The sequence below is a fragment of the Rhinolophus ferrumequinum genome, chromosome 21, assembly GCF_004115265.2.
Source record: "Rhinolophus ferrumequinum isolate MPI-CBG mRhiFer1 chromosome 21, mRhiFer1_v1.p, whole genome shotgun sequence".
Lineage (NCBI taxonomy): Eukaryota > Metazoa > Chordata > Mammalia > Chiroptera > Rhinolophidae > Rhinolophus > Rhinolophus ferrumequinum.
The window spans coordinates 41,889,115-41,912,276 of NC_046304.1; the positions used below are offsets into that span (position 1 = coordinate 41,889,115).

The window sequence follows — 23,162 nt, forward strand, 5'->3', positions numbered from 1 at the left end:
TTTCTAGACTCTTAAACTTTGGATGTGTGTGTTAAGCATATGGGAAAATTGTCCAAGAAATAGAGTCAAATGCAAACCTAATTCTGTTTTCTGTTTATGGGTACTCTCAGTGATGTTTACCTTTATCTCTTATGGTACTAAATATAAAGTATTGGTACTTGTAGGGTACTTGTAAGGAAATATTTAAATGTTTAATTAAGTTAATTAAATGTTTTTGGCATATGGTTAAAATTTCTGTAGTATATTTTTAGACATAATTTCTTACATATAATGCATTTAAAATTAATTCCTAGTATTTTGAATAGAAAATCAAATTTTCTAACATATTTTCTCACATTTTCTTTTGCAGTTTTGTGAGTACTAGAATAGCACAACCATGTTTCGGAATAGTCTCAAGATGCTTCTTACTGGAGGGAAATCAAGTCGTAAAAACCGATCAAGTGGTAAGTGACTATGCTACATTTATTCTGTGTGATATTTTAGAAAAGGAAGTTCTTTAGGGATCTGAATTAATGCTACACTTTATGTATGTATTTATTAAATGGTTTATTTAATTGAGAAAAAAAGAAAGTTTATATTCCTATAGGCTGTCATACGCTTATTAAGGAACACTTGAATACTTATCAGGAACAGTCAGGTAAAGGAAAAGCATTTAAAGACAATATTTATTTCTTATATTTGAGAGTGTAATGCATCTATGTACCATTTATTGAAAACCTTCTAGACCTAAATTTACTTTTTGAATTAACATGTGCAATTATTTTAGTCCTAGGCACTCTTTGGGGAATGAGACTAAAAATAGAAACTGTCCTCAAATGTTGTACAGAAAGTGAAATATAAATTGAAGATTTTTACAGTCATTAAAATAAAGTTTATAAACAATTTAAGAACAAGGGGGTAATTCTTAGGCTCTTAAGTTAAAAATAAACTGAAACTGTATATATACTTTTTTTGGGAGAAATATTGAAGAGGAATGTACTAAATGTTTGTTTTCTGTAAATGGGTTGTAGATATTTATTACATTATTTAATCTTTGCAATTTCCTAATTTGTCTGCATTTTGTAAGTTTACATTGGTAGTATATTCATCATTCATTTCAGAATGTTTTTTTAACTCTCCTTGCTATTTCTTCTTGACCCATAGATATTTAAAGTATAAGTGTTAATTTCTAAACAGTTGATGATTTCCTAGTTATCATTAACTTAATTGTACTGTTATCAGAGAACCTATCCTGTATTATGTCATTCTTTTGATTTATTGAGATTTGCCTTACAGTTCAGCATATGATCAATATTCTGGATGCACCTAAAAATAATGTAGATTCTGCAGTTATTGGGTGCAGTGTTGGTCAGTTTTGTTATTGGTAGTCCTCAAATATTTTATATCACATATATTTTTTTAATTATTTACTAAGAAAGGTGGATTAAATCTCAAACTATGATTGTGGAATTGTCTATTTCTCTTTGTAGTTCCTGACAGTTTTTGCTTTCTATATTTGGAAGCTATCTTATTAGATCTTCTGAAATTTAAAATTGCTCTGTCTTCCTGGTGAATTGATTGTTTTGCCATAATGAGATAGCCCCTTTTTATTTCTAATAATGCCTTTTATTTTAAAATTGATTTTGTCTACTATGAGGATAGCTAGCCCAGTTTTCTTTTGACTAGTGTTTGCAAGGTCTGATTTGTTCCATACTTTAAACATTTCTATATATTAATAGCATATAGTTGAGTTTTCTTTTTTATTCATTCAGACAAGTATTTTCTCTTAAGGGAGACATTGGTTCCTCAACATTAATTCAACCAGTGATATATTTGGGTGTATATGTAACATGTTACTGTATGTGTTCTACTTGTCCTGCTTATTCTGTGCTTTTTTTCTTTCTTCTTTCATGCTTTATTTTAGATTGATTAAAAAATTTTTCATCATTCCATATCTCCCTCTATTGGCTTGGAAATTATATACTATTATAATTCTTTTCAGTGGTTACCTTAAAGATTAAAACATCAATCAAAGTTTAATATCAATTGGTACTTTTACCCTCTTCTGGAGAATGCAAGAACTTCAGATTATTTTCATCTGTATGTATTTTAATCTTTACAAGACTTTTTTTTTTTTTTTTTTTTTTAATGTAGTGCCTGTTATTTAGATTTACCCACATGTTTGACCTTTTCATTGATCTTCATTCCTTCCTACATCCCTTAATATCTAGATGGGATAACCTTTCTTTATGTCTGAAGAATGCTTTTTATAATTTCCTTTAGTTGGGATTGATCTTCTTGTGGCAAATTTACTTTGCTTTTGTTTATCTAAAAATGTCTTTATTTTGCCTTTTTTCCCCTTTATTTTTTGCAGAATATTTTTGCTGGGTGTAGAATTCTAGGTCAGCAATTATTTTCTTTCAGCACTTTCAAATACTGTTCATTGTCTTCTGGCTACTTGAATTATTTCTGGTGGGAAGTCACTGTTAATTGCTGTGACTTAAGGAGGCCTACTTGCTGTCTCTTTAAAGGCAATCTGTCTTTTTTCTCTTAGTTTTTAGTCTTCTAGATTTACACTGATGTACCCAGGAGTAGTTTTCTTTTTATCTATCATTGTTTATCTTCTATTTATTTATGTTTGTAGGGTTTTTTGAATCTGTGGATTGATATCTTTGATCAGTTTTGGAAAGCTATTATCCATTATCTCTTTAAATGTTAATTTTTTTTCATTTTCTCCCTATCTTTTCTTCCTAGGACCTCAGTTATACGTTTTGATAGACCATATGCATATCACCTATGTTTCTTATATTCTCTTTCTGTCCTTTTTTCTCTATTTACTTTATGCCTGATATTTTCTTTTGATCTATCTGACAGTTCATTAATTTACTCTTCACTGGTGTGTAATCTCCTCTTAACCATATTCAGTTCTTAATTTTAGTTTTTATGTATTTCAGTTCCAGAACTTCCATTTGCTTCTTTAATTTTTTTAAATTTAGAAATAATTTTAAGCTTACCAAAAGGTTGCAACAATAGTACAGAGAACGCCACTTACCCTTCCACAGTCACAAATTATTTACTTTTCACTGTATTTATCATTCTCTCTACATACAATGCTTTATCATTTTCACTATATACAATTCTTTCCAATTTAAGGAAGTAAATTTTCATTCTTCTGTATTGTTTTTCCCATCCTCAACTTGTGCAAATTGCTTGAAATTTAAAATATTGATTTCTTAGTAGATTGAAGCTCCCTTGAAAAAAACTCTTTTATTATTAATCCAAGCTTATATATTTTAATCAACAATTTAAAAAAAAGAAAAAAAATATGTATATATATAAAACTGGTTTAATTTGGACACTGTTGCAGCAGATGTATTACTTTAAAAATCCAAGTATATATCAGATATATCACTTATAGTCCTACATTCATAAATCTGAGAGGGTACAGTGAAGAAAAAGAAATATTTAGGAAATAGAATGTGCTTTCTGTTTAAAAAAGGGATTTAATTAGGGAATTAAATATATAATTTTATAATGCTTAATTTTTTATATGGCATATTTTGATATAATACATTGTAATGACTTCACCAAGTTAAAATAATAACTTATTTTAACACTATCAAATTTTTCATATGAATATATCTGTTTTTTTAGGAAACTTTATTTCAAATAAAGAAAACTAGATTATAGATTTAGTGCTTTTGCAAGTTTGTGATATTCTGTACTATCACATGGTCTCCTCATATAATGCAATCATGCTCACTTCTGTTTTCCTGTGATATATGGGGATTTTAATAAAAATACCTGCGTGTGCTCACAGTATTAAAAGGTGAATGATGGGGCTAAGAAATGAGTGAGATGCTAAAAGTAGAAAAATATCTTTTAAAAATTGGTATGGTACATCATTCACAGACTCTTGTCCTCAAGGATCTCTAGAATGCATTTCTATAAATGGGAAGTACCATCAGTACAGTTATAAGTTAGTTGTTGTCTTACTTTAAAGAAACTCAATAACCAGAAATTTAATCTTAAAAACAAGCTCTGTGCTCCCCCCCACCCCATTTTCATAGATTCTTGTATACAAGGTATTTTTTTTACTTCCTGGAGAAAATAGGTTAACTTTCTTTTTCTAGATTCAAAGTGTTCTGACCTGGAGTCATGATATTCTTTCATTCATCCCTAAGTGTCTTGCCATCAAAAATGCTGGTTCTTTACAGGAGTTCCAAAGGGATCTTTAGACAAAGCTTTACTGAGATAGGACGTAATCTGGTCATGTTTCTAAACCAGGGATGAACAAAAATATTTGGCTTTGTTTTTTTCCTAAACCACCATTAATCTTTAAGTAAACTGAAGGAGCACGTAACATTGAAAAATGTTGTCTTTACTATTAGAATGAGACTGAAAGTCTTGCATAGTAACTCCATGGTTGAACAATTTTCAAATGAAATGTCTTTTGTACAGTTATTTTGTGTAATCAATAGGATATGTCAGTGAAGTAATATTAATAAAAAGTATATGATAAACATATAGCTATGATATTAATTCTGTTTCTCTAACAAAGTGGTTTGACTATCTTCAGATGAGTCTATGGTATTGAAATATCCTTTTCATGTGTATGTTAAGATATAAAATTTGGAAAAATACTTCGTTCACCTCTGCATACAATTGATTCAGATTCAGTCAGCATACATTTATTGACTATTATGTGCCTTGTACTATGTTAAATACTTTAACCAAAATTATACTCATATATTAGTCTATATTAACATTAAATATGTGTAAAATTTGAAAATTGTGGGATGATTTTCTTTTGCTCATTGAAGATTTTATTTTAGGGAGCCTATGGTTTTGATTAGGAAAGAATGGTAAATATCATTTGTAGTTATTGTAAAGCATTTGGATAGTATTAGGTTAGTGCAAAGTAATTGCGGTTTAAAGGTTAAAAATAATTGCAAAAACCGCAATTACTTTTGCACCAACCTAATAGTTGCTGCTTAGACCAAGATTGGTATTGGGAACAGAACACTTCTTATCTACTTTATATCCTTGGTCCATATTTCTTAATAAATATTTGTCATGTGGCAAGAATTTTCTGAAAAAGTCATAAAATTATTTTGTCTTATATATGGTTGTTTTAAAAATATCAGATAATACTAGTTTTCAATTGTTTTGAAATAATTCAATGACTCTTAAGAATAGTGCTGTTCAATAGAACTTGCTGTGATGATGAATATATTTTATAAATATCCATCATCCAGTACTGTAATAAAAGGAACATGTGACTGCCCCCAAATGTAGTTCATAAAATCACTCCACAAATATTTTTTAATGCCTACTTTGTATTAAACATTGTGATACATGCTGGCGATAGTTCCTAGTCTCAGGGAGCTCAAAGTCTAATAGAGGAGAGAGATTCCTAAAGCAACATGGATAATACAATTGGAGGAGAGGCAGGGAGGAGAGAAGAATGCAAATTGAACTTTGAAGGATAAGTATGCGTTAGGGGTCCACATAGAGAAAGTAGTATTTGCCAGTAGATGAAGATATGAGACTATACGTTGCATTCTAGCAACTGCAAAAATTTTCTATTCCTAGAACCTAGGGTGAATTAGAAAGTTGCTGAAAAGAATGGATTGTTAATCACATTTATAGCAGGGTTTTAAGAAATATTTTAACATCTAAACTCAGTACCCTTGCCCTCAGATTTATTAAATTTGAAATTTCTAGAGGAAATAAGAACTTTATGTTAAAATTTAAATTTGATTAGATCTTATATGGTCTTTTCCCCTGTCAATTTTATTTGTTGTTGTAGCAGTTAGAATGGTGAGAATTACCAAAGACCCAATTGAAAACGATTGAGATATGAAAGGGAATTACATATAAGTTCACATAATAAAGAATTCCTGAGATACGGTGATTCTAGATAAGTTAATTCTGAAACTCAGCAGCATCATCAAGGACTCAATTTCTTTCCATCTTTCTGCTCTGTCACTTTCAGCGTATTGGTTATTGTTCTCAGACTTGTCCTTACAAAGTTGCAAAAGGACTGTCATACCTTCAACTTCTATATTCACACACAGCATTGTTCAAAGACTGCTAAACCAACTGGCCCTTTCTTGGGTACATTTTTAAGATTAAGGTAAACTTTTCTGAAGGCAAGTTTTCTGCCTTCCCTATTCACCTCACATCCCACTGGCCAAATTATAGCACATAATCTTTTCTTAAGCCAATTAATGGAATTGTAAATGTTGTTATGAAGATTCATTGACTAATTAAGGTTTCTCTCCTGATACTAGGGTGAGAACCAGACTCCCTTGAAGCAAATACCTAAAATAAAATCAGGGTTCTGTAGTATGAAAGAAACGTTTGGGTAGGCAGGCAGTGGAGTCTGCCACTTTGTTTTATTAAATTAACTATAGGTTTTGTTTATTTTTAAACTTAGCAGTCTTTCCCATACCAAGAGTTAGAGCCACATTTGTCTCCCAGTAGGAAAGACAGGACTTCCTCATGTTTGTCAGTAATGACTAATATTTTGCTATGAAGTTTCCAGGTGATATGGAGCTGTTATGGTGTGACTCAATCCCTTTGAGGCTTACCCATTTTGGAAATCTTTAAAGACTTGGTTTCTGACCTCCAAAGCTGAGGACTGGGTCTTGAACCATAGAATTTTACTGTGTGAAAGGCCTTGTCTGGGAAAGAAACCAGCCGGTAATCCTAGAAGACAGATTTTGGTGATTATTCTTGAGCAGGGCGCTTCTTTTCTAGTCTAGAGTGGGAGCGGATGGGAGATTTGCTCTTACTTAATCTTTCTCCTGAATATATGTATGTTTTTTGTTGTTGTTGTTTTTATTATTTTTATTGGGGAACAGTGTGTTTTTCCAGGACCCATCAGCTCCAAGTCAAGTCGTTGTTTTCAATCTAGTCGTGGAGGGCGCAGCTCGCACTGGCCCATGTAGGAATCGAACCAGGACCTGGGTGTTATGAGCACTGCGCTCTAACCAACAGAGCCAACCGGCCTCCCCTGAATATATATTTTTAATGATATGAATCCTTTTTATGTCTGTAAGGGGACAGGTTTTTCAAACTCAAATATTTGTAACAGTTTTATCTACTTTTTTGCTATCATCTCCCATCCTAACCACAAAAGACTTGGCTGCTTGAAAAAGGGGCTGTTCAGAGGGAGAAAGACAATGCTGAAGGAAAAAATTAATTTTTTCTAAATTATACTTGGCTGTACTTTTTTGCTCTAAAAATTTATCTCATGCCTCATCCCATTACTTCTGATATTACTCACATGCTCATTGCTTAGTGCAGTCATTTCTTTACTCAAAATATTGTATTATTTTGTTATTCTTCTTTGCTTCCATCTTAAAGATCGATGGCCGGACTACTAGTATATTTCCTCTCTGTTAACTTTTCAATCACTTTATACACTGAGCTAAAGAACTATTAGATAATATTTAGATACATCTTTCCTCTCTTCTCTCTGTGTTGTATTTTCATTTCTGATGATACAGCAGTCACCTGCTATGGGCCAGGTAAAGTACTGAGGGATACAGTTTACTTAGAGATATAAGACACAGTCCCTCCCAGATTATACACTATGGTATAAGTAAACCAATACTATTAAAATATACGATGGGAAATATTAACTTCTATACAGAATACTATTGGAATAGTGTGTGTGTGTGTGTGTGTTTGTGTTTGTGTGTGCGCACGCGCGTGTACCTATATAATCCTAATACTATATTCCACACAGACACACAGGCACACACACACGCGCGACTCCATCTCAGATTGGAGGAGTAGAACAACTCTTGGAGGAGGTAGCAACTATCAGTGAGCCCAAATAGTAGTTAGCCAATTTGAGAAATGAGGAAAAGTAAGTTTCAGGCAGAGGATGCAGCAAGTATAAAGGCATGGAGTTGGGAGGGAGCTCCACACATGGAGGGAACTACATACAGGCAGTTTGGTACTTTGGTTGGCTCTCATTTCTTATATCTGCTTTTTTCTGTAGGTCTATTTTATTCTTTTCTGACCGTACATGCTAGTTTTCTCTGCTATTCAGTTCAAATAGTGGAACATAGCTATCAACAACACTTGACTTTTCTATTTTAACAGTCCAGGCAACAAGAGGGGGATACTGACTCAATTGTTTTGTTTTCAATTCGATGTGCTCGTGAGTAGGTTGACTCTGGCTTAACTTTGGTCTGGTATCCACCTTGGACAAACCAGTTATCCTTTGGACTAGGGTGTGAGTAAGGTTTGTGATCACCTCAGCCTGGGTTAGGTGTCTTCCCTCGTGGAAATCAACTGTGGCAGAGGGAGAGAGTAAATTAGTAGATGGGGTGAAGGTTGGTAAAGGGCAGTTCCCAGAAAGGTGTGAGTGTGATGGTGGGCAGGCAAAACAACAAGCTCATCATTAGGAGCTGCTGCAGGTGAGAGACAATAGGGGTCTGAACTAAGGGCTGCAGGGGGATGGAGGGATGTCAAGAAAGAATCAACTGAACTGGATTGATTGGGTTTGGGTCAAACGAAGGCGGAGCCATAGTCTTATTTACTCATTGATTCATTCACTCAACAAAAATATTTAGGGAGTGTTTGCTATGTGCTAGATACAGTTATAGCTACTGGAGATATGGAATGCTCTAGATCAGTGCTATAGATCACGAATGCTATATCAATCACGTCCTAGTCATGGAGTAACTCACAGAGCTGACTCAGTGACTACACCCGTGTTTCTGGCTTAGGAGACGGGGTGAATGGTTGGTGCTGTTCACTTGAGGTTTGAAGGGAAATGTAATGAATTCCCTTTTGGTGATACTAATTTGGAGGTGATGGTGGGATATCCAGGGGAAATTAGATATATGGGTTAAGGGCCCGGAGGAGAGGGCACGTAAGAGATTGGGCACGTAGAATTGGAAGTCATGACCACATAGTGGTGGTTGAAGTTTTAAAAACTTACTCTAAGGTAAAATATACTGTGTGTGTGTGTGTGCGTGTATGTACATAGTTCTGTGAATTTCAACACGTGTAGATGTAGCAGCTGCCACCACAATTAGTGTACATGATGGTACAGGCTACATTTTGATATCACTTTTTGGTCACAACCGTCTCCCACCCCTAATCCTGGAAACCAATTCTCTATCTCTGTTTTTGTTTTTTTTTTTAATGTCATATAAATGGAATAATACAGTATGTGGCTTTTTAAGACTGGCTTCTTTTATTCTGCTTAAATGTCTTTGAGATTCATCCAAGTTGTTGGATCCAGCAGTAGTAGTTTGTTCTTTTTTATTGCTGAGTGATGTGCCATTGTATGGTTGTATTACAGTTTGTTTATTCATTCATCCACTAAAGAACATTTGGGTTGTTTCCAGTTTTTGGCAATTATGAATAGAGCCACTATAAGCAATCATGTACAGGTTTTTGTGTGAATGTAACTCTTCATTTATCTAGGGTCAGTGCCTAGCAGTGGGATTGTTGGATTATATGGTAGATGCCTGTTTAATTTTATAAGAAACTGCCTAGCAGTTTTGCAGATTGGCTGTACCATTTTCATTCCCACCAACAAGGTATGAGTTCCAAATGTTCCACATCCTTGCTAGCCCTTAATATTGTCAGTATATATGTTTTTTAATTTTAGTCATTCTAATAAATGTGTAGTGGTTTCTCACTGTGATTCTAATTTGCATTTTTTCTAATAGCTAATGATGTTGAACATCTTTTCATGTGCTTATTTGCCTTTCATATATCCTCTATAGTGAAGTGTCTATTCAGATCTTTTACCCATTTTTAAATTAGGTTGTTTTCTTACTGTTGAATTTTGAGAATCCATTGTATATTCTAGATACAGGTCCTTTATTGGAACGTGATTTGCTTGTTTTGTTTATTCTCATTACAGTGATTTTGGCAGAGCAAACGTTTTACATTTTAATGAAGTCCAGTTTATCTTTTTTTTAATGTATCATGCCTATGGTATCATATCTAAACACTCTTTGCCTGGGGTGGCCAGATGGCTCAGTTGATTAGAGTGTGAGCTCTCAACAACAAGGTTGCGGGTTCAATTCCCACATGGGATGGTGGGCTGTGCCCCTGAAACTAAGATTGAAAATGGCAACTGGACTTGGAGCTGAGCTGCGCCCTCCACAACTAGATTGAAGGACAACAACTTGGAACTGATGGGCCCTGGGGAAACACACTGTTCCCCAATATTCCCCAATAAAATTAATAAAATAAAAGTTCTTTGCCTAACCCAGGTCATAAAGAGTTCTCCCAGGTTTTTTCCTGAGTGTTTTATAGATTTAGATTTCTGATCCACTTTGAGTTTTTTTAATATATGGTGTGAGGTAAAGGTTGATGTGTTTGTTTTTTGCAAATGGATATACAGTTGTTCCAATACCATTGTTGAAAAGACTCTCCTTTAAATTGTTTTTGCACCATTGTCAAAAATGTTGTCAAAAAAGTTGGCCATATTTGTTTGGGTTTATTCTTTACTGTTTATTCTGTTCCTCTGATCTCTTTGTGTCTATTTGCCAATACCACACTGTCTTGATTACTGTAGCTTCATAGTAAGTCTTAAAACAGGGTAGTGTGATTCCTGCAACTTTTTCAAAGTTGTTTTAGCAATTTTAGATCCTTTGCCTTTCTATATAAATTTTAGAATCTATATCTATTTAAAAAAAACAACCCTTCTGGGGTATTGGTTGGAAGTGTAGATCAGTTGGAGTAGAATTGAAATCTTTTACCATGTTGGATCTTCCAGTGTATGAACATGTTACGTGTTTCCATTTATTTAAATCTTATTTGTTGTCTTTCATCAACATTTTGTAGTTTCCAGCATACAAATGTATTTTATTAATTTATACCTACTGTGTTTCCCCAAAAATAAGACTGGGTCTTATATTAATTTTTGCTCCAAAAGACGCATTAGGGCTTATGTTCAGGGGATGTCATTCTGAAAAATCATGCTAGGGCTTATTTTCCGGTTAGGTCGTATTTTCGAGGAAACACGGTATTTCCTTTTTAAAGCTACTGTTCATAGTATTTTTTTAATTTTGGGTTTTAATTGTATATATGATTGATTTTTTAAAAAATTTTTTATTGAGGAATATTGGGGAACAGTGTGTTTTTCCAGGGCCTATCACCTCCAAGTCAAGTTGTCCTTTAATCTAGGCTGTGGAGGGTGCAGTTCAGCTCCAAGCCCAGTTGCTAGTTTTCAGTCTAGTTGCAGGGGGCTCAGCCCACCATCCCATGCAGGACTCGAACAGGCAACCTTATTGTTAAGAGCTCATGCTCTAACCAACTGAGCCGTCTGGCCGCCCCACTGGAAGCTTAGCGGCAGCTCAGCTCAAGAGTCGTTGTCTTCATTCTACTAGTTGTGGAGGGCACAGCCCACTGACCCATGTGGGAATCGAACCGGTGACCTCGGTGTTAGGAGCACGGAGCTCCAACCGCCTGAGCCACTGGGCCGGCCTCGAGAATGGGTGTTCTTGCCCCTTGTTGCTGAACTTAAGAGGGAATCATTCAGTCTTGGACCACCAAGTATGATGATATTGGCTGTAGGGTTTTTTTGAAGATGTTCTTGATCAAGTTGAGGTATTTTTCCTGTATTCCTACTTTTTCTAGTTTTTACCATGAATGGATATTGAATTTTGTTAAATGCTTTTTCATATCAGTGATATGATCATGTGATTTTTCTTCTTCGAACCATTAATAAGTTGAATTATGCTGAGTGATTTCCAAATATTAAACTAGCTTAGCATTCCCAGGATAAACTTCTTTTGGTCAGCGTGTGTGTGTGTGTGTGTATGTGTGTGTGTGTATACGTTACTGGATTTGATTTGCCAATATTTTGTTGAGGATTTTTGTTTCTGTGTTCATGAAGGCTATTGGTCTGTCTTTTCGTTTTTTTTGTAATTATTTTTATCTAATTTGATATTAGAATAATTTTGTCCTCTTAAAATAAGTTGGGAGTGTTTCCTTCTCTTCTTTTTTCTGGAAGAGATTGTGTAGAATTGGTGTGTTGTTTTTTTTTTAATGTTTGGTAGTGGTAGAATTCACCTATGAAACCATTTGGGCCTGGAGATTTCTTTTTTGTAAAGGTTTTTTTAACCACAACTTAATTTTTTAATATAGGAATATAGGAATATTCAGATTACTGTTTAATCTCGGGTGAGTTTTAGTAATTGTTATTTATTTATTAATTATTATTTATTTATTAAAAGGTGTGTTTAGAAGATCAAGTTTTGCTACTGACCAGCGATGTGACCTTGAGAAAGATAGTTTAGCCTTAACCTCTGTGGTCTTTAATTTGTTCATCTGAAAAATTAGAGTTAGACTTGTCTTCTTTAAAATTCTTCATGGTTTTTAAATTCTATAATTCTGGTAGGATAAGAGTGTATGTATGTTTTTGAAGTTTATGTGAAAGGATTGTGAGCCTCTGCTTCTTGTTTCATCTGTCATTTTTTGAACATTGGTTTATTTAGATTCACATTGCCTTTTAATAGATCAGGTCTGTATTTTCTTATAAATGGATTATTTGTTGATGAAAAAGTGTGGTTAGAGGCAAGCCTCTTTATGCATATGTACATGATATATTTATGGTATTTGAAAAAAATTACTTTTTTTTCAAAACATACATATGTTAGTTTTTAATGTTCTTGGAAAAAATTAAATTATCAGTTTAGAATTTATAGAATGCTAGAAATGAATTTCTCTTCTGGTAATTATCCTTCTGAATCTTCATAATTTGGTGATTATTCTTGTGATTTTAAAAGTCATTCATTTTTGGCTACTTAATAGACATAATTTCTATATAAGTATTTTATGTAAAATTATTTTTTAAAAGGTGGCACACTGTTGTGCATCTTGCCCATTTGTTGGGTTAAAGCAAAGTGAAACTAGCATACAGATCTGCTGCTGAAGGAAATATTAAGTTGCAGGCTGCAGCTGGAGGATTTTACGTAGGCACCTGTGGGTTTGAGTGCGTTCAATATACAGACTGCAGTAGGAGGCTGGCACTGCCTCTGCTGACTCCAGTACACTCCTTCACTGCTGTTCTGCTGATTTCTCCACTGTCCAGAAGACAAACAAAATGGTGCAGCACGTACAGGGCATGGGGAAAGAATAACCGTCAATATGACTCAAAGGTGGGTTTGCTATACTGAATGCCAGAGAAAATTGCTTAATGAGATTAAAAGCTTAGATATAGTTCACTATGTCAGATATCTTTAGCTGTGTTAATATTTGATTATGGCCATTTAAGAATGAAAATGTGTAGTTTTGAAATCTGCATGCGCTCTGTATCTAGAGGTTTCAGGTATATTGCATGTGTAGCATTAATAAATGCATGTATGGTAGCTTATGAACAGGTTTATATTTCTACTAAATATGTATAGTGTGTATATATACACACACATACATATACACGTAGGCTTTTTTCCTATTAATACTAGATTTTTAAAACAGTAAGTCATTACAGATTTCATATTTTCTCTGTTGCAGATTTGTCGCAGCTCCTACCAATGTCTCTTTTTTTATATTGTTTATTCTATAATAGTAGAGAGCATTAAGTGGAGCATTCTCTGGTGAGATGGAAAATAAGTAGAATGAACACTGGAGTTGGCACTTCATATTTTATTGATGACTGTAATGCAGTGTGAGTTCGCATTGCACATAGTCATGATTGAAATGATTACCTCTTCTATGAAAGCAAAATATTTGTAAGAACGGCCATGTTGTAGACAGTGAGTATAAAATAAGGAGAGAAAGTAGGACAAGTAAAATTTCTCTGTCCTTGGTTTCTTGAGGAATGTTCAGCATTGACTCAAGGCACTGTCATTTTAGAATTATAGTATAAGAAACAATTGAACATCAAGTATAGATAAAAACATGGAGGTTCAGTTTCCCACCCCCTGCCGGAAGCACTTTACTTATGTACTCGTGTGTTTTGGGTTTGTGTGGCAGCATATTACTGGGAACTGTCCACTTGAGACAAGATATATCTACTTAAGCCACACCCAACAGATTCAGCTTTTTAATGCATTCGTGCACTATTTTAATCCTGTGCTGATTTGTAACCATCACATGTGGGATGCCTTTAAGTTGTAAAAACAAAGAAAATACCAGATTCACAGGTTCCAGCTTAATGTGTTTTGAATATCTTTGAGTTGCTGTATTAATAGCCCAGAAGAGCAATATTTAAGTTATGCAGCATTATTTCTGAGAGAGAGAGAGAGAGAGAGAGAGAGAGAGAGAGAGAATATATTTGTATGATTTCAGTACAAATGTACTGCAAGTATTCTGATAATATAGGTAACAATGCTGCTGGTATATTATTTTTTGGTTAGTATTGTGGGTGTTAAATTGGGGTGTGACATTTAGAGTTCAGATTGTCTCGTTTGAGAAAATATTTGCCCAGGCATTTTGAATACTTCACTTAATTTTTCTGTGCTTTAAAATGTTTTGCAAAAGATTAAACCTGAGTTTAAAATCTATTTATAATGTTTTATTCTATGCTAATGATATGTTGTATGTGATAAGAATTAACTGCTGTACGGCTGTTTGCCACTGTGTTACGATACCTCACCCACTTTACTGTAGACAGAAATAATAATCGGCATTAGTCTCAGTAGTCTGCAAAGTGCTCGTAGTCTATATTTTCAAAAACTATTTCTTTTAGACAAAACAAATTCACTCTCTCTTCTCCCCCAAAGGAAAACACAACCTTCTCTTCTGTACTATATTTCTTTACTTTTATTGAATAACACAAAAGAATAATGATGGGATTTTCATATGCCAAGTTTAGTGAAAATAAAGAGCTAACTATAGAGTGAAATATGCTATATTATTAGAATGTTTCATGTATCTAAAATGTTATATAACCCTGATGGAATGTTGCAGATGAAACAAAGAAATCTGATTGGTTCCTCACAAGACACAGCAGCCTTGAAATCCATTCTAACCAGAGGTTTCTACAGCAGCCTGGCTGGTTAGTTGGCATTATAGTAAAAAACATAAAAATACCTTGGAGACGGGGAGGGGTTTGGAAGAGAAAATGAAGTTGTTAAACCACTTCAGTAATCCTTATCTTTGAGCTGTTTATTTTCTTGTAGGTTTCCCCCACCCACTCTCCACCTGAGCCTCTTTTTCTCTTCTTTTTGCTTATTGTTACTTCAAGGGACTGTTATGTTCTATTACGTTAACAAACTTTCTAAACAGTATTATTAAATTAACTGCAAGAGTCTCTCTAAAATGAGTTTTATATTAACGATAGAATAGGTTAATGAATAATATGATTTCAGGACATTTATTAAATATGGATAAGTGGGACTTGTTGGGGAAGGGGAGGATGTGATGGGTAAGAGTTCTGAAGAACAGGACAGTAATTGGAACTCTTTGGCCCTACCCTTCTCCATCATATTAAAATTGCATTAGATAATTTGTCATCTAAGACTTCAGTGGTGCTTGGTGAGGGCACACTGTTATTGACATTCAAACGGCAGCCTGTTACAGGTCAAAACAGGTGGAGAATTGTTTGCTGTCTGCTAGCTATTAGAAACACCCTTGAGATGGGAGAACAATATATGTTAGCTTTTATTTATTTATTATTCTTGGCTAGATGTTGTAAATTACAGCATGTAACCCTTTTATCCTTTGACAGAAAATATTTAAAATACGCTTGTAGTTTATTCTATTAAAATTTGAAAATTCTTATATTTAACAGTAATAGGTCAACCTCATTTGTAGGATCGGAGGAAGGAAAAGTTAATGTGAGCAGGAATGAACATTTAAATAAAGAATATAAATTATATTGAAAGGAAGTAGAGAAGCATAAAAAAAGCATATTTAAAGAGTAATATATAATGTATATAAAGTATGATAAAAACAAACTATATCTTTTAGATTCCATTTCTGTGCTTATTTCCTAAATTATCCAATATGCTAATAGAGTCAGGCTGAAGGCAGCTGGCTGCTAGTGTTACAAGCTGAAAACAAAATGGCTGGCAAGGATTAATACTGTAAATTTGCGATAGAGAGCTGGATGCAATTAAGATATCTTTTGTTGAAGGAGAATATTACAAGTAAGTTGATGAGGGAATGACTGTTGTACGAGATGCTTTTGACAATAAAGAAACGTTATTTTATTAAAGAAAATGACAAATACTCTATTACAGCATAAAATCAAGAGATTTTATGCTATAAATAGAGAGGAATTCATTTTCAACTTAGCAATAAAAAACTCTTGTTAATATTCATTTAACCATTATTGTCTTTGTAATTCTAAGATCCAGTTTCTGAGAGTATTATTTATGAGTCTTTCAGATTAGCAGTGTGGTTAAGAGTAAAAGAAAATAAAAAAATGAATGCATTAGAATGGGAGGAAATTTGGAGATAAGTTTCTGGGAGACTCTTTCAGGTTAGCATTAAATTATTTGTGAATCTTTTAGATTAGAATCTTGTAGAAGAATAGAAGAAATAGAATAATAGGAAAATTGAGAGAAAAGAATGAAAATATAGTTTAGAAAAATGACATATGTTGTTTTGTATATTAGTAAAGATTTTTCTCTGTATAACCATAAACTTTTCCACTGAGTTTTAGCAATTGTCGAAAGAGTAAATGACATTAAAATTGTTGATAGGCTCGGATAGATTGAGAAATAGCCTCAGGAATTGTTAATTCCTTAGATTGAAGACAGCACATTGTCTGTCACAGTGTCACGGCACATATTATAAGAGGGTAAACAGTGTAAAATTGCCATCTTCTCTTCTCCAGCACATGGTACGATGCCCCAGCACTTAGTGGGTACCTAGTAACTGGTGAATGGATAATAATAACAAACACTTTATGTGTGTGTCAAAGACACACATACACACCTAGATACCTACATAATTATGTCCACTTAATTTTCACAACCTTATAGGATAAATTCAGTTATTTTATTCATTTAGTAGATAAACGGGCATAGAAAAAAAAAGTTTAATGACTTGACCAAAGTCATACAGTAAGTGTTGGAACCAGGATTTGTACTTGTGTGGTTCGGAACATTTTCATCATCTCTTCCTCCAGTCAATTACTGAAGATTAAATGTGTTAGTATTTAACAGTATCATTAGCCCTCAGGAGCATACATTGTGTATATATAATCTGGTAGAAACTGCAGAGCAGAGAAAACCTTTCCGCTACATCTCTTCCAAAATTGCTTTAATTGATATGTTGTTTTCTAAAATCCTTTGTCTATCACTTAGCAATAACTAATGATCCATTATGGTGTAGATGTCAGTTCTAAGAGCTATTTAAAAGCCCACAGCAAGTGTATTCAGGAAGCAGTTGGAAAACACATGGAGCTTTCTATGCTCCCCAAAATGGCTGCTAGCATCTAATCAGTCATCAAGTCCAGTTGATTAAAACCTGAATATTTCTCAACGTTCTCTTCTCTTTTCCTCTTCCATTCTCGCTTCCTTATTTTAGGATTTCCTCTTTTGTCATTTAAATGACTATGTCTTCAGTCTCAGTACTCATTAGTCCAATCTGTATTTTACTGTAAGAATGAATTTTCATAAATGTAAATCCCCATAACTTTCAGAATAAAATATGGCATGTCTTTTCACTAGTTCTCATTGCTATAATTATCTGTCCTAATACAGATGCATACAGACATAGATAGTACACAGACTCACAAATTTTAGAATTTGGTAAAAAAAAAAAAAAATTGATGTTTGAATCTTTTTTCAATTTTATCAGATTGAAAAATCACAATATAAAGGTATCCATGAACAATTTTTAGTTTAGTACTGTGTGTGTGTTTAAAATTTACTAAGTGATATCATTATCTCTGTATCATTCTTCATCTTGCTTATTTTGCTCTTGGTGTATATGGACTTGGTTTATTTCTTTTATATATTGTACAGTGTTCAATTTTATGAGCACATTTCTTCTATCCACTTCTCTCCTAATAGAAATTTGAGTTTATTTCAATGTTTGTTTTATTACAAATAATGCTGCATTGAATATCCTTACACACATATAAGAATAAGAGTTTTTCTAGAGGCTGTATTTAGAAGTGCAATTGCCAGGATGTAGGTTATTTGCATTTTCATTTTTACTAGATAAAACTCTAATCAGTTTACACTGTACCAGTTTACATACTTCTTAGAAGTGTTGAGAGTTCTTGTCTTTCCATATCCTTGTCACATTCATATGGTCAGACTTCTTCATTTTCCCCAATCTAGTAGGTGAAAGGTAATATTCTACTGATTTAATTTGTTTCTCTAATTTCTAGTGAGGCTGAATATCCTTTCATGTGTTTATTGGCCTTTCAGAGTTCCTCTTTTGTTACTAGTCTCCTCATATCATTTTTGCATTGTTTCTCTTGGATTATTTATCTCTTTCTTATTGATTTATGGATATCTTTTACAGGTTCTAGACAGGGTTCAGCAAACTGCAGCCCAGGTCAAATCCCTCCCTTTTGTGTGGCCTATGAGCTAAGGATAGTATTTACTTTTATTTAAGTGATTCAGAAAAAAGATTTAAAGAAGAATGAAATTTTACAGCATGTGAAAATTACGTGAAATTCAAATTTCATTGTCCATAAATAAAGTTTTATTGGAACACTGTCACACTCATTTATTTACATATTGTCTGTGGCTGCTTTTGCACTACAGTGGCAGAGTTGAGTGTTACAACAGAGAACACCTGGTGTACAGAGCCTAAAATATTTATTCTCCTTATAGAAGTTAGTAGATCCTGTTCTAGATTGATCCTTAGTCTGTGACATTTATTGCAGATATCTTCTTTCAGTCTCTGTCCTGCCTTAAAACTTTGCTTTTGGTTGTCAGACTAAAACTCTATAAACTCCTATTGAATAGAAGTTTAAAATTTTAATTTATTCATATTTATTCATCTTTTTTCCTCATATGTTTCACAAATACTTCCTTAGAGATTGCAAGTACATTACATATTTTCTTAAAGTGGTTAAAGTTTCATTTTTTACTTTCAGCTTTTTAGTATATTTTGATTTTTCTTTTTCCCCTTAATTTTTTGGTAATGGGATTATGGTATGAGAAGGGGATCTAATTATTTTTTTCCGATATGAAGAAAGACAATTTTCCTTATTTTTTATTGAATAGCCTTTCCTTTCTCTGGTGTTTTATAATACTACTTTCTCACATTCGAAGTTTCTTTATTTACATGAGAGTCTGTTTTCTGGGTTCTTTGTTCAGTTCGTTCCTTATTGTTTGATTAAAGATTTCTATATTCTACTTGGTCTTAATGATTCCTATTATTCAACCACTTAGTCATTGTTGTATTCACAGTTCCTAGTTTCTTAGGAGAAAAATATAAAATGGTAGTAATCTAGTAAGAATCTTACTAATGACTAGTTTAAGGAAAGGAATATTGTTTTTGAATTTTGTATATTACATATACCAAGGTCGTGTTGTTAGCTTTAGTAACATTTTTTCCTTACAACATTTTGATCTTGAATTTTTATTTTCATTGCCGTCATTATCACAATCAAATAATACAGTAAATATTAGGTGCTAATAAGTGAATGTTATCATGCTAAGTACTTTAAAAAACACATTTATATATGTTCATATGTAAATATAAACCAGTAACAACAACAAATTATTTAGGCATATAGAATACATAAAGTATAATTCATTTGAAAACTTTTAAGGCATATTTAGATAATAAGATTTTTTTGACTTTTTAGTACTTAGGTTTCTCAATGTCGTTACATTTAAACATACTCATCAGTCACAGCAGAAAGATGTCATGCCTTTTCTTGGGGCTGAAGTGGGGAGAAGGAGATTTAATTTTTAGTCTGTCAACAGAATTTGTTCTGTCTTCTCAGAGAGTAAAAGGAATGAATATAAGGGTTTATTTTATTGTGAACTATGTGACGTAAAAAATTCTCTATTACTAGTACTTTTGAAACTTACCCACATATATGAACTTTTGGACTTCAGATTTCTGTTTAGACATTCTGAGGGTAGAACTCAGCAACCGAAAGAAAGCCAATATTAGGAAAACAAAGGGAGGTCTAATTAGAAATGAGGTGGAAAAATAGAACCTTATAGACCATGTTAAGAATTTTTATCTATTCTAGAGGGAGATCATTTAAACATTTTATTTGTATTTATTTACTTATTTTTTAAAGGAGGGCTCAGCTAAAAGTGGCCCATGCGGTGATTGAACCGGCAACCTTGCTGTTAGTAGCAACGCGCTCTAACCAACTGAGTTAACAGGCCGCCCAATTTAAACATTTTAAACATCAAATGGGAAAGCTATTAGATTTGCATTCCTAAGTAATTACTCAGCTGCTTTGTGGATAAACACTTAGAAGACAATGGATATAGGTTGGAGATGGCGAGAGGTGGATAGATTGAAGAGACCTTAGGAAGAAAATCAGTAATTGGTGATGAATTCATTAAGATGGGGAGCTCTGATAGAGTATGAGGGTTGAAGGGGTGAGGGGAAAGTTAGAATTTCTTGTTTGGTTGTTTTAAGTTTGAGGTATATTTGAGACTTCAAGTAGAGATTTCAGAAAGGCAGTTGTTGTATAGATGGACCTTTCCAGTTTTCACACAGATGAATAAAGAGCTCCCTAGTATAATGATGCATTTAAAATTAAAACATAAATGTTTGGGTTGAGAATTGAGAATAATTACAGAACTCCTATTTGAAAATAACTTATTTGGTTTTCAGGAAAAAATCAAGTTATTAAGTAATTTCACTTCTGGCTGTTTATGTTTCCCTCCATCTAGTTTTAGATCTAGAATTGATGAGACGCTAAACAGAGGTTAAGATTAAATGAGATTTTAAATTGAATCCTTGGTTAAAGTGGTATATTATTTTCTCCTTCCCAATCCTTCATTTTCTATTCTCTATCTTGGTTAATGGCATTATAATCAGTCCAGTGAAATTCCCAAATCTGTAATTCTAAGACATTCAGAATTCCCTTCTTTCAGTTCACTCATGCAAATTAATTAATTCAACAGCTTTTTTTTTTTTGAGCACCTACTATGTATCAGATACTGTTCTAGGCACAGTAGAGCAGTGAATACAAAATTTTTTGGCCTCATGGAACTTACGTTCTAGTGGAGAAGATGGCCAAAATTAAGGTAAATAAGTAAAATGTACAATATGTTGGTGATAACTACTAAGGAGAAAAATGAAGCAGGGAAGGGAGAAAACACTGTGTCTATATGTAAAGATGGGGTACAATTTTAGAAAGGGTAGAGAGGGAAGGCATCATAGAGGAAAAATTTAGGTAGCTACCTGAAGAAGATGAGGAACAAGCTATACTGATATCTGATAGAAAAGTGTTCTAGGCAGAGAGCTTGATATGGGTACATTCTTGGAGTGGTTAAAGCACAAGGGGAAACGATATGCTTCAGTGAAGTCAGAGTCAAGAGAGTAGATGAAGTCAGAGAAGTAATGGGGGCCAGTTCATACAGTGCCTTGAGCTAAGGACTTTGCGTTTTACTCTTATTAAGATGGGAAATTTTGGAAGGGTTTTGAGGACTGTCATGATCTGATTTGTGTTTTAACAGAATCATTCTGATTGCTGTGTTGAGAATAGATTGAAGCCAGGCTGGGGCAGAAGCAGAGAAACCAGGTTACAGACGTGGGTGGCTTGGACAAGGGTGGAAGTAACGAAGGATGAGAAGTAGTTTGTATATAGTATTATAAAGGTGCAGCTGACAGGATTTACTGTCGGATTGTATGTGCAGTGTGAGAGAAAGAGGGTTAAGGATACCCCCAAGCGTTTTGACTTGAGCAACTAAGAGCGTGGAGTTGCTGTCTTACAGAGATGAGGGAGATTATGAGAGCAAGTTCACGGAGGAATATTAGGACATGTTAAATTTTGAGATACCTGTTTGATATTCAAAGCAGAGATGTAAGGTAGACAACTCCATAAGTATTGAGTTAGTTCATGGACGAGGTCCAACTAGAGAGATAAATTTGGGAACCACCAGTGTTTAGGTGAAACATAAAACCATGAATCTGTTTGAGATAACCAAGGGACGTACATAGCAAAGGGATTAGAAAAATAAACCCTAGGGCACTACAACGTTTAGAGATTGGAAAGATGAGAAGGAACAAGCCAGGGAAACTAAGAAGAAGAAGCCACAGAAGTAGGAAAATGGTGTCTTGAAAGTTAAGTGAAGGAAAAGCTTCAAGGAAAAGAGAATGAGTAACTGCATCAAATGTTGCTGATAAGTCAAAAAATAAGAAAACTGAGAACTGACAATTGGATTTAGCAATGGACTTTATAGGAGAACTTGGTAAGTGTGAATTTTCGGGAGTGGTGTGGATGAAAGCCTGGTGGGAGTGGATTTGAGGAAGAACGGGAAAAGAAAATTGGTACTAGTGATTAGAAACAACTCTTTCAAATGGGTACCAAGTCTTTGTAGTTCTGTGTCCCAAGTAGTACATGAATCTAGGCTCCTTTATTTTTAGTGTTAGTGCATTTATTCAGGCTTTCCGTTCCTCTGGGCGTATTGCAGTGATCTCTGCTTTTATAGCCTATGACCCCACAGTGCCAACTCTGCCAAATTCATCTTTTGAGAACACTAGCCAGATCACGCAACTCCCCACACTCACAAAATAAAGTTCAAATTGATCATGAATACTGATTGTGCCTTTTGTGATTATGCCTCTGCCAACTTTTCTACTTTATATCCTGCCTCTTCTCCATGCTTTCTGTGCTCTATCCATACCAAACTCTTCAAATTTCCCTAAATGCGCCATGTTCTTTTATTCCTGTCTGTCTGTACAAATAACACCTGGTGCTGTTCCTGAACATCCCTTCTCACACTGTAGGAGGCGTGGCTTCCCTGACATCCAGGTTAATGAGAAGAGGCAGAGATTATTTGAGTTTTCAGAATCATAGGAAACTACATCTAGATGGCATCGGTCATCTTGGTGGTGTAACTTCTCAAGCCTAGCTCAAAGGAGTAAATTTAGAATAGTTAACTGTAGGGTAAACCCTTCTCCACCATTACACAATGTTATCTCAGTTTAGTTCACTAACCCCCCAAGTCACCAAAATAAAGCACAATCAGTAATAAACAGAAGAAAAAAGATCAGAGAGTGAATCTATGAGTGTAACCTTTGTCCTCAATTTACACATCACATCCTTCTGTGCCATGAGGATCTTTTACCTACAGCATCTA

The 23,162-nt window shown here is 33.9% G+C and overlaps 1 protein-coding gene across 9 annotated transcripts in view; it reads left to right on the top strand.

Annotated features, from left to right (window-relative positions):
• The window catches only part of TANC2 (tetratricopeptide repeat, ankyrin repeat and coiled-coil containing 2), a 283,842-nt gene that overhangs the window by 48,942 nt on the left and 211,738 nt on the right, over positions 1-23,162 (top strand). For 8 of the 9 annotated variants that reach the window (XR_004421261.1, XM_033089675.1, XM_033089678.1 and 5 more), the window contains exon 2: positions 350-443. Coding sequence is in view for 7 of the 9 variants with exons in the window: in XM_033089675.1 (XP_032945566.1) it covers positions 377-443 (67 nt within the window). In the remaining 2 variants the exon portion in view is untranslated. Of the gene's footprint in view, positions 1-349; positions 444-13,006; positions 13,128-23,162 lie in introns of those variants that run through there. The other variant, XM_033089681.1, reaches the window with a different exon arrangement.